The 13,325-nt window shown below is 33.7% G+C and overlaps 1 protein-coding gene across 4 annotated transcripts in view; it reads left to right on the forward strand.

Moving 5' to 3' along the window:
- The window catches only part of GRM7 (glutamate metabotropic receptor 7), a 769,756-nt gene that overhangs the window by 398,198 nt on the left and 358,233 nt on the right, over window positions 1-13,325 (forward strand). For all 4 annotated transcript variants that reach the window (XM_006917568.1, XM_006917569.1, XM_025050835.1 and 1 more), the window contains one exon: window positions 4,642-4,796. In XM_006917568.1, the coding sequence (XP_006917630.1) occupies window positions 4,642-4,796 (155 nt within the window). The remainder of the gene's footprint in view (window positions 1-4,641; window positions 4,797-13,325) is intronic.

Consider the following 13,325-nt stretch of genomic DNA (forward strand, 5'->3'; position numbering starts at 1 on the left):
CCTTAAAGGTATTATATCTCTCCTTACAAAAGCTGATTCTGTTCTTCCTAGGGCATTTTCTCCCCACACTTTATGATTTAGTTATTTTTAAAAAATTTATTTTCATAATATTACCCTTGTCTTTTTGCTCCAGTTTTTTTCACCTCTACTGATGCCTTTCTTAATCATCTCGTAAATCCTTTCATACCTATTTTACACATTTTTAAAATATGTGATACATTGATAAGATGTGGCTTCATGTGTATTTTTAAATACACTGCACATAGTACATTAAGATTTTACTGCAGATAGCTATGATGATTAGTTAGTTTTAATACACTTGATTTGCAGATAGTGTGAGATTTTAATTTGGGATGTAAAAATGTATATAATCTTTTCAATAGCTGTGCTAACTCTTTTTGTGTTGGGACTTGTTTATGTGTTGAATATTACATACTTTATTTCATAGTAGTGATAGCAGTAATAGTTTTCAGCACAGTAGTAAAAGTCAAGTGCATATATATGTTTCTTCCCAAACATGGTCTTAAACACACAGATGTCTGAAGAGTACTAATGACCTACAATGTTATGTTATTTCTGTTTTCAGAAGATTTAGTGTAGATGGAAGTTTTTGAGATTTCTTAGTACATTAACTTCAAATACTTGTCAGAGAATAGCAGTAAGAAGACATTAACATCTCGATTTTGAAGCTAAGATAGGTGCTAAATCAGTCATGGATACAGATAATTTGGGTTTTAGACAAGGGTGGATTCTTTTTCTGGAACATTTTATTCTGACTTTAGAAGTAACACATGGCTATTTTAAATTCATTGGAAAATGTGGGCAAGTTTTTGCTGTTGCTCTTTAATTAAAGGAACTCTTATGTTTACTTGGCACCCTGGTTATCTAGAAAACTTGAAGGTTAGAGAAAATAATCATAAACTATAATTTTAAATCTATAAAACTTGCAATTCCGACACTCAGAGATTAACCACTGATAAAATACTAGGTTAGTGTTTCTAATAAAGTTTTCTAAACATACATCAGTTTTCCCCCAACAGAATTGGGATCACATTAAATTTTATATATCACTTTTTGTACCACAGATATTTTTAAATGGTCTAGTCATATTTATCTTAAAACATAAACCCACATTTTTATATAAATTTATTAAGGCGAGCATCTACTTTTTGTATTTATGTCAATTTCATCTTTCTTTATTTGTCTTACCTGGTTTTCCCCCAGCATTTTCATTCTCTTTAAAACTCATTGGCACCAACTCATTATATTGTTATTGTTAACAACAAATTGTGTCCATATTTTTTCTGATAGATGATAGATAGATAGATAGGTAGATAGATAGACAGACAGACAGATAATCATTCACTTTATTTAACTAAAAAAATTCCATTTCCTCCATCACTCCACCCCTGTCTCTGGTACCCATATTTTTCTGTTTTCTCATATGACCCTTCATTTTTACCTGCATCTATATGAAAATACAGGTAATTTTTGTCCAGCTTTCATTATATAAGAATTGAATAACCTTTCGCATTTTTTTAAATTTGACTTTTCTTTTTTAACAATATCTTGTGGAAACCACACTAAGTGTATTTTTAATTACTCTCCAGTGTATTTTTAAATGCTCTCTATTCATCCTTTGGATGTACTGTCATTTCTTTAACCAGTTCCCTATCGCTCTGTATTCATGTTGTCTCTAGTAATGAACATACAATTTCGACAGCATTTTTTATCATTTCCTTTGGATAGATTAGTAGAAGTGGTACCTCTAGGTCAAGAGTATAAATAATTGATTATGTTTTATTTTTATGAAAGTAATAAATGTATAAATTTAAAAAACAAAATATGAGTAAAATACTTTTGATACAAAACAGTGGTCTCCTGCTCCATTCCTCCATACTCTTTAGTTCTGTCTTCTTTGAACAGCTGTTTTAATTCTTTAAGCTATTTCTTTAGGTCTTATTTGCATAATGTACCTATACTGTATTCTTTGAATTATTAATTTTAAATATTATCTTTTAATTTTTTATGTTAAGTAGAATTTGGCCCACATAGACCTCTCTTATTCTCCTAACATTATTCTACCAGAATTTCATTTAATAAAAATTAATGTTTATATCATATTTCATATATAAAGCGATCTGTGACTTTCATCATTTTTCTTAGACACCACCTTCCTGAAATCCCCATGTTTCTGGTTTATCCTAGACTAGTCTCTACTATATTAATAATTTTTTTCTTTCTGTCTCTCTTTCATTTTTATTCATGGTTTACTTCCTCATTTTGCTGGAACCATCCTCTAATAACTTTCTAATAAACAGTAAATTAAAGCAAAACGTTTTTGCCTTTTGTGCCCAAAAATGTTCCTTTTCTGCCTCCACATTTAATTAGTAGTTGAGAATTTAAGATCTGGACTCATATTTATTTTTAAATACATCATGCCTGGCACAGAAATGATTTACAGCAAACAGCTATGGTGACTAATAAGTTAGAGGACTAGTAACTTGCAGGGAGCCTGAGGCCCTAATTTTGGATGGCAAAATCTGTAAGACTCTCTGAGAATATATGCTAATTCTATTTGCATTGAAATTCTTTGTGTGTTCAATATTAGAATTCTAGATTATAAAATATTTTTTTTCTTCAGAATTTGGGAGACATTGCTCCATCATTCATCATCTTTTTTGTTTCTCTGCTTCTTATTTTTCTGCATGTATCCTGATTTTCCCTTAAAAGCTTTTAGAATATTCTCATTACTTCTAAAAATCTTAAATTTTGTGATGTGCTTGATTTTTCCTCATTATTTTGCTGGGTGAACCTTTTTTATTTGGAAACTCATACTGTAAATTTCTTGTTTTTTTTCTTCATTAAAAATATTGTTAGAAACATTTCACTCTGTTTTCTCTCCACATTTATTCTGGAAATGTAATTAGTTGGATGTACATTTTCCTGAATTCATTCTTCAAGACACTTATTTTTTTTCTGTTTATGTTCTACCTTTTTATTGTTGTTTTGCTTTCTGGATCATTTTCTTCATTTTCTTCTTTATCTCTTCTAACATAATTTTAATATTTTTTAGCAGCTAAGAGCTTTTCTTGTCATTAGTTTTATCTTGTTGTTGATTATAGATATAATTCTCATTTAAATTTATTTTGTTGTTGTTGTTGTTGATGTTCTTTTTGATATGTTTTCTCTGCCCTGCTCCACACTGGTTTCTTTTACCCTCTTAGATTTTTTTTTTTTTTAATTGGAGATTTCCCACAATTATAGATATTTTCTCGCAGTTCCCTTTTGAGTAAGACTAAAAAGTTCTATGTACATGTCAACTTAAAGGGCTTTCAGTGGACTGGTCAGGCATCCAGTTGGCCATTAAAGGATCTCTCTGTGTCAATATCTAAAACCTTTTTCCTGGGTGGTTCAGATTTTTCTGGGGCAATACACCCTTGGTTTCCAGAATTCCGTAAATTTACTAGATGGTCTTACAATTTTAATACTTAATGGTAACTTTAACTTCTCCCACCCCTACCATTCTCATGTTTAACTCACCATCACTTACCCACAATCTTCTGCTGTTTGGATTTTCACAATATCAGAACCCATTCCTTAAATTTTCATTAGAAAATTACCATTCCATATCCTGCATGGGAGAAGAAAATTTGGAGTTTTTGCCATTCCGTATACAGTCTTTCAACCAATCATGCTGAATTTAGCCATGTACATCTGTGGTACTTGGTACCTCCAAATCCCGAGAGGCAAACAAACCACTTCTCCTGTGATATTATCCACCAGTGTTGTTTTAGTTGTAGCTTCCTCTGTTCTACAAATGCAGTTGCTTCTTACCCATCTCTGTTCTTCCAAAAATATTATGGAGTAACTTTTCCATAAGTAAGTAGTTCTCTTTTTTATTTTATTTCTTTCATTTTCCAATTAAACTAGCTCTTTTACAATGAGAAGTATACTTTTGTATCATAAGTAACAAGGGCAAAATACTTTTTATATGAAAGTTAAATTCTACAAGTAAATCATACAAATTATGATTGATATTCAAATACTGTGTATTTAAATTTTAGTATTTAAATACATTGTTGCCTTTATTAATTATATAATATTTTTATTTATAAACAAGTGTTGTACATTTTTTCAAGCTTAACATGGAGTTCTGTTCATTTGAGTAAATAATTTATGGCCTTTCAGTTAGACTGACATATTGCTTTCCATAAATGACATATACCACTAGCAGTGAATGAGAGTGCTCATTTCTCCAGCCCCAAGCCAAACTCACAACACAACACAAAACAAAACAAAAATTTTTTGGCCAATACAAGAAGTGAATTTAATATTTTGTTCTAATTCTCATGTTCCCCCTTTCCAATATATGTGAATGACCAGCCTATTGGTTACTTATGTTTCTCTTTTTATCTTTGACTTTTAATACTCTTTGTCTATTTTCCTTAAGCTGCTTTGATAATTTTTCTTATTGGTTTACAAAATCTCTTTATATATTAAGCATATAAATCCTTTGGCTTACGTATTTGCCATTGATTATTTACTTTTTGAGAAATAGTAGCCTGCTTCCCTTCTCCTTTGTATACATTCAACAGCTGCTCTTTATTATAATATATATTTTCATGTTCCTTTCTACAGGCAGATCCTTGCAGCAGCCAAAAGAGCTGACCAAGTAGGCCATTTTCTTTGGGTGGGATCAGACAGCTGGGGATCCAAAATAAATCCACTGTACCAGCATGAAGATATTGCAGAAGGAGCCATCACCATTCAGCCCAAGCGTGCAACGGTGGAAGGTATGGGTTTTGTTGATTAATGCTAAGAGATTGGTTGGTGCAATGTAGGGTGTTTAAAGCATGTGTCTCTTTGAGAGTTTGGCATTTTGACATCATTTATGCAGATAGTTTTAAACTTGTACCCATGAAACACAAATGAGGCCATGTATTGGTCTGTTCTTTTAGTTAATATTCCTCTTTTGAAGAGGAATGTTATTTTCATAATAATATCACAATTAGCATATATTCTTTTTTTTTTTCCATTATGCCACAGGAGCATTTTGAGAGGAGAGCATTACTATTAATAAGAAGTAAAATAATCACACAGTGTATGTAAATGAGCAGCAGTTCTGAGAGAATATAGTCCCTTTGTAATGTATCCATTAATTCCATAGTAGGATGACTACAGTGGCCCTTTTCCCCATTACTTTCTAGGGTCTCTCCCAGCCCATTGAGCCTGGGATTACATAGCACACCAGCGCTTTCAGGCACCAACACACCTTGCCTTCTTAGGTCTCTTGTTCTTTTTCTTGCATTTCTAAATGTTTGCCTCTTTCTCTTGCATTGCCTTCCTTACTGCTATAAAGATTCTTTGAGAGGTAGAAGGAAGAGAAGGCGTTTATTGGCATCTTTCTGATCTAACAAAAGTTGCTGATTACAATTTATATTCTCCTTTAATTTGAAAAGAAACATTATTTCTAAAAGAAGACACTGCAAAGAAAAGGCACTCCTCTGCTGGTATCCTGCTTTGTGTTCCTTTTCTGACAGGCCAGGTCTCCAAAGATTTCCTAAAACATGCTTTGCACATTAAAAAGAACTCTATCTTCTTACTCAAAAAGGGATCAAATATTTGCATTTCTTTCTATTCTGCCTCCACTCCAATCTAATTAATTATTCTCCCCAGAAGGCTGCACGGTCTATATAGGCCTTTTTAAACAAGCCTAGTTGCGGTTCTGTCACTGTTGTCTTTCTATGTTATCTGGGGAGATAAAGATCCCATGAGTCTCCTATGTATTCATTGGGAGACTTTGAACTAATTTCATTCCTCAATACATGTCCAGAGAGGATTGCCTATCTTACAACCCAGACTGATACATTTGTAGATGGGCTGCAAGTATAAAAGATGTTTTAACTATCTGCACTCCTTTCAGTCAAAACGCTTGAGTATCTATGGTATGCTTGCTCTATGCTAGGTTGGAAAAACAAGATGAGGATGTAATCCTTACGCTCGGCACTTACAGAACTGAGTGAAAGTGTCAGAAAATAGCCAATGACTATATAATGTGTGAAACACCATATTGAAGTAAAAAATAGACACCACAGGGCACAAAGGAGACACCGTAGGGGAAGATCCTGAGAGGAGGTGAAACATGAAGGGATAACTTCGAACTCATCAGTCCGATGTGAGAAGAAGCCCCAGGAGAAGCTCCCAACACAGTAGACAGGAACAGAGTGAAGAAGCAGAGCACACTGGGGTAATTGCAAACAATTCATTCTGTAACATAGTTCTTTATGATAGCCATCCTAAAATTCTCTGGTTCTTTAAAAAATTTCCTATTTACAGGACTTAGGAAAATGCTTTGCTCTCCTAGAGTACACAATTTGTCTTTGGGTGTCTACTTAGACATCAATTTTCCTTGGAAGCCATCTGTGACCATTGTACCCAAGCCAAGTCTGGGATGAGAGCCTTTTCTATTGCTTCTACAGCATCCTACACACCTCCTACCATCGTAATGCCTCTTTATTTGTTTCTATATACATGCCCCCTACACACCCACTACCATCATAATGCCTCTTTACTTGTCTCTATCAGGAAATTTATCTGTTATGAACCATTATACTCTCAGCATCTAGATCCTGATATGGCAGGTGCTCAAACAGATTTTTAGGTGGTTGGATGTGTGGATGGATGGAGAGGAATCATAGACCGCAAAAGGGCCTGGCACAAAACATGGTTGAAAAGTACACCAGAGCTGGATTATGAAGGGTCTTGTAAACTGCACTATGACATTTATACTTTATTCTGAAAGTCTGAACAGCATCTGGGAATATACGTGGGATATATCAAAGGAGGTTAGTAAGCTCACTCAGGTGACTCTGTGGACTGAAATATAAGAGTTAGGCGAGAATCAAAGCAAAACAACACGTTGTAGTGTCTCTACTCTGGTCCTCTCTTCCTAAGCTATAGACGCCACATAGACATAAATTCCCATACTCTATAATTACTAGCCCCAGTTTCAAGATATTTCAGGAAATTAGTAAACACCTCAAAAGTTTAATAAATTCTTTTAACAAAATACTTTTTCCATGGATGTATAGGAATACACAAAGTTATTCAATCAGATACAAAACCACATCCTGAATCCGCCAAAAAAAAAAAAAAGTGGTCGTAAATGATGAAATGGGAGAGAAGCGTGTTGTCAATAAAAGTTATTACTGGAATGTGATGAAGTGGCAACACTTCATTCAAAACTCTACACTGCTAAAATAATGAGGATTTTCATTTGGCTGTTTAGAAATGCTGTGACTTCTATCTAGTCATTGTCTTCTGTATTGCTACAAAGTATAGCAAAGATTTATTGACTAATATAGAAGATGGAACAGCAAGATTGTGGCTATATACTTACAGTGTCACACTCCTAAGGAAGCAAAAAAATGAATGCATTTTATTGCACCAAGGCTTCTGAGCAAAGCTATAAAATATCTCAAATAAAACTATCAATGGAGCATATTCTATGTGGGCAAGTAAGTGTTCATCTCCTATTTATTTTATTTCTTTCCCTTTTGGCAGATGTTTCATATTGGAGTCTACTGGGGTGGAATATCATCTAAATGCTTATAATACTGCTATATCCCTATATCTTTGTATTATATAATGCTATACATTCAGATGTAAATAGGAAAAAAACAATCAATAATCAACATTTTTTTTCTTTAGATCCATATATTGAATGTGTTTAGCAAACATCTGAAATTTTGGCTGGTCTCTTCTCTATCTGCATGTATCATTAACAATAAATTTCCTGAGGCCATATACATTGCTTCTGTGAGAATAGTGTTTATTTTCTTTTATCTTCTATCTGTATTTATTCTTCATTTATTAAAAAAAAGAGGGGGCCAGCTCTGTGTTTGCTAGCCAAGAGTATCCTTTTTCCCCTTTCAGTTTGACGATACTCGGAACTGTGCCCGTAAAGGTCGGCTGTGGCCAAGCTGGCTTCCTAGCACTCAAGGGAGATCTCAGAATCTCTCCAGGACTTGGCAGCACTCCTCCAGCTCCAGAGCCAAACCACTTCTGTGATTTTTAGTTTCTCCACATTGTCTAATGAGCCCGGGAATCGCTGACATATTCTGTCCTTCTGTTGCCCCATTAATTAGGACTCTCAGTCATCCTCTCCAGCCCTCAACAAGTCCACGGAGCAAAAAATGCCTAAGTCGCCTTCAACTCTTTGTCTTTCAAAGAGCATGGCTTCTCTGAATGTAGGCTATCCTAGGCATACTCTAATTATAGCCAATGAAGATCATGGACCAATATTTTTTCGTCTGTGTCGTAATCACTAACGTTAGGATGCTAGTTTAATGAAGGGTGAATTCTGGCTATTGGTGATGATTTTCAAATGGGTCTGTAGAACAGCTTCAGTCCTGAATTAAATCTGCCATACGTGTAGGAAAAGACAAAAAGTGCTCTGGCACCTAGCATGCAACGGTTGGTTATTTCATGCTTTCTTACTCAAGATTGAAATGAATGCTGTATTTTTCTCAAGCCAGCAAGATCAAAGCTAATAAAGACCTGAATCAAAATATTTCTGGCTCCAACTTAGATATATCCTACTTTAGCCTTCTTTGATCATCTGGAATGTTCTACAGACGTCAAAAGGTTTTGCTAGGTGAATGGGAAAAAACACCAAGAAAGAAACTATTGCCTTGAACCACAATACTATTTCTAAGCAATGCATATACCTTTTAGACCTATAACCTTGTTTAATAAGAGAAATTAGAAGATTATATATTCAATGTCATGATATTCACTGAATCTTTCATAAATGTTTATAAGTTCTACCACAGAGGTCCCTAACCCTCAGGCCGTGGACTAGTACCCTAGTACCTGTCTGTAGTCTGCTAGGAACCAGGCCACACAGCAGGAGGTGAGTGGCAGGCAAGTGAGCGAAGCTTCATCTGTATTTGCAGCCACTCCCTAGAGTTAGCATCACCGCTTCAGCTCCACCTCAGAGCATCAGGCATTAAATTCTTATAGGAGCACAAGTCCCTGGTTCCAAAAAGTTTGGGGATCACTGCTCTAGTAGAGTATTAGGCACTGACTTAAACAGTTATGGCGAGTGATAATCTAGACCAAGCCCCTGCTCTCATGAAGTTGCTATCTTAATGTGGAAGTGGCAGGTGATAAAAAGTAAGAAATATTAAGATAATCACTCTAAAGCACATTTCTTTAAAGACCAACTTGTAAATAATGGAGGAACAAGAAGAGAGACCAGAAAAACAACATATCATGCCAGTCAAAATAAAGATTGAGAGAGTATAGATGTAAGTTACTAGCTCTAGCTTGTTCTAGATTCCTGGCACATATTTATATCAGATCTTTTTACTGCCTAAAATCCATCAAGGTTTCCCATTTCTCTATTTCTTATTGATCTGAGAGTAATTTTTTTTCTTCAAAATAGATCTTTAATCTTTTTAAAATAGTTTCTGTTTTTCTCAGAGATAGTCTACCCTCCTAAACCAAATTCATTGCTCCCCCAGTCCAAAATGTGCCATGTATCCTCTTTATGGCAAACAGCAATCGTACTCGTCATGTTCATATACAGTGGTCACAATTATAATCTGAATCTGAATCAGTGCCTACAGCTTTTGGATCCCCTGTGATTTTCCATCTTTATTTTTACACCCTTGGCATTTACTAGAGGACCTAGTATATGGCAAATTTTAAAAGAACTAAATTTATCTTTTCCGTCTATTATATCTGTAAGACCCGAATATGCAAAGACTGCATACTTGTATGAATTTGAAGTTTTCTCAAGATAGGGAAATAGTCACCTAAAATGGTTTATAACTGTGGCTGTTCAAGCTATTTAATAAAAAGATGCATTTAACCCTCCAATTCCAGATCTCACCAAAAATTTCAAATGTGGGTTTATACACTTTTTCTTTTCTACTCTTTTAAGTACCTCTTGCCATCTTTGTTCATCTTACCTTTCTTTTCAACTTTGGAGAGACTTCCTGTACAGGACTGGTACAATGGCTCAATTTGGCAATTTGTTGAAATGTTACAAACATACAAGGAAAGCCTCAGCTCTGATTCCCCAGAAAGTAGAAAGTGCAGATAAGGCCGCCTCTGTTTGTCTTAGACATTCCCGTGAGAACTTCCTTTTCACACTGTACTTCTTGTACTAATAGAACGGACTGAGAAAGGGAAGGCAAATAAATCAGAAGGGTGAGAATATCTGTGTGAAGAATAACACCATCTTATTTTTAATTTCGTGATATTTAAATTTGAGATTATTGGCCTTGACCAAGTGGTAAGAAATGTAAACAGAGAAATTTGTAATCCAAATGTCTAAAGAGATCTGAGGACAATTAACTTGAAGTTGCTTTATATGCATTCAGTCCCAGATTTTGAGCCATGCTGTCTCTTGTCTGACAAGATTAATGTTGTTTTAACTGTTTTCACTTAACTGACCACCAATCATTTTCTAACCAGCAAGTATGTAAACCAACAAGACAATATTTGGTATGTTTGCAAGATATACTGTTGGATGCCCCAATACACTAAACACTCACAGCTAATAGTCTGGTCTCTAATTGTCCCATCAGTTGAATTTTTTGCTACCAAGAACTAGCTATTTTTTATGCTAACTGATTTATTCCAGTAATATATAGGTATTACCATAATTACTTAATGTAATTAAATTTTATGTAAACCAGTGAAGTGAGTGGAGAGAAAAATAAAGAGAGAGATGAGATGCTAGTTCAAAGAAAATGAACTTGGATTCTTTGGAAAGATTTGGTAAAAGTTTGTCACTATTAGTTTCAGGCAAGACAATACTAAATTTGGAGAGAACTCATGAACATTATAAAAATACTAAATTTAGATTACTATATAACTACCTTTAAGTTTTAATTTCATTTTAAAGACCACAAAAGTGAATTCTATGTAGTTCAAAATTATGACAGTGGGCCAATCAGGTGATGTATAGTCACAAAAAATACCTTGATCCCACATCAGACGATTGATGAGTGACTGTGTGTGTGTGTGTGTATTTTGTATTAAAACATTTAGTATAGTTACACATTTTTAATTACTAAAATAGAAATTTTTGATTAACTAATTTTGGATCCCAATTATATTTGATTATAAAGTTTTCAGCATACTTTCATTTGGGCTTTCCTTTTCTAGGATTTATTTTTCTCAACTGCAGATGAAAGATTTCAAATATATTACCCCTAAGGTCTCTTCTAGAAGGAACATTCTGAGAGCGATTATTATTTATGCCTACTGACTTTATTTATGGGGGTCTATTTCTGGGCTCTTAATTCTGTTCCATTGATCTATTTGTCTATTATTTCTCAGAAACCATATTGTATTGATTATTTTAGCTTTAAGATAAGTCTTAAAGTCAGGTGGCATCAGTCCTCTGACTTTCTTTTTCTCTTTCAGTGTTTGGCTCTTCTGGGTCTTTTGCCTCTTCATATAAACCTTGGAATCAGTTTGTTAATATCTATAAAATAACTTGCTGGTATTTTTATTGTGATTGTATTGCACCTATAGATCAAGTTGGAGAGAACTGACATCTTGGCAATATTGTCTTTCTACATGAACGTTGGCTGTCTTTCCATTTGTTTAGTTCTTTGATTTTATTAGTTAGCATTTTACAGTTTCCTTTATATAGATCTTGTACATATTTTGTTAGTTCATCCCTAGGCATTTCATTTTCGGGGTGCTAATACAAATGTTACTGTGTTTTTAATTTCAAATCCACTTGTTCATTATTATTCTATAGAAAAAAAAATTTACTTTTGCATGTTAACTTTGCATATTGCAATCTTGTTATAATAGCTTATTAGGTCCAAGAGATTTTGTGTGTGTGTGTGTGTGTGTGTGTGTGTGTGTGTATGTGTGTGTGTGTGTTTGGTTGGGTCTTTTGGATTTTCTATATAGATGATTATATCATCTGTAAACAGGGACAATTTTATGTCTTCCTCCACAATTTATATAATTTTTTTTTTTACTTTTTTTTGGTCTTATTGCATTAGCAGGGACTTCTACTTTGATGTTCAAAAGGAGTGGTGAGGGGAGATATCCTTGCCTTACCTGATCTTAGTAGAAAAAGCTTTGAGTTTCTTACCCTTAAGTATGCTGTATATATAATGCTGTGGTTTTTTTCAAAAAAATAAAAAATAAAAACAAATGTAGACTAAGATAAGTCATATTACCATAAAATAAAAATTCATATAGCTTCAAGAAAAATTTTTACCTTCACCCTATTTGTAAATATTTATCACCATTAGTAATATTACTTTTGTTAAAATTTTACTATAAAAAGAAGCCATTTCAATAGCCTTTTTATAAGAATTATAAATTACATGAAAATATTCATTCAAGAATTATCTTTGAAAGAAAAATGTAAGCTAGGGAATACTCTTACAATTGTGAAATCAGTATAGCTTGTGTTTCATTGATTGGCAAAAAATTGTGAGAGAGAGATATTTAAAATTTTAAACAAATACCCTACCATGTTGGAATTAGAAATGATAGATGGATAGATAGATAGATAGATAGATAGATAGATAGATAGATAGATAGATAGATAGATAAAAAGCAGAATGCTAAAGTGTCTTAATATAACATTTTTTCAGGCCTCAGAGATATGACACTGATAATATCACTTGGGGATCCCACTGAATTAAAACATCCTATAGTGTTATAGATTTTTTCCTTAACATAAATCATGACTTTTATGTAATCTTTGCCCAGCTGAGATTTGATTGTGTATGTAATGTATGCTCAGAGTTACAGGCTATCCATCCAACTATGTCACCAGCAACTTTCCTCCCTGAGTCATCACATTCAGAAGCTTTCACATCATAAATATACCTCTCCCTTTCCTTTACCCTCTCCAAAATTGTTTTCTGTGTTGTCACATCATCCTAAATATTTCTTTGTATCATAGAACTATAGGTAATGGGCTGTTGAATGTGGAAGAAAATCATTAATTGTCAGTCAATTAATAAATGTTGACTGTCTACTATCTCCCAGGCTCTGGTAACTAAAAAGCAAAAATCCTTATCCTCATGGAGAGTTTTCTCTAGCAGAGGGAAACAGATAATAATCAATAGGCACAATAAATAAATAAATAATATAATATAAAATGTTAGCATGTGCTTAATTATATAAGTTCTATCTCTTCACTGATATTCTCATTTTTTTTAATCAGTTTACTGGTTTCCTTTAGTTCTTTGTCCATGATTTCCTCTTTAGCGTTTTGAGCATATTTAAGACTGATGATTTAGAATGTTATTCTAATAAGTCCAATGTCT

The sequence above is a fragment of the Pteropus alecto genome, unplaced genomic scaffold, assembly GCF_000325575.1.
Source record: "Pteropus alecto unplaced genomic scaffold, ASM32557v1 scaffold75, whole genome shotgun sequence".
NCBI lineage: Eukaryota > Metazoa > Chordata > Mammalia > Chiroptera > Pteropodidae > Pteropus > Pteropus alecto.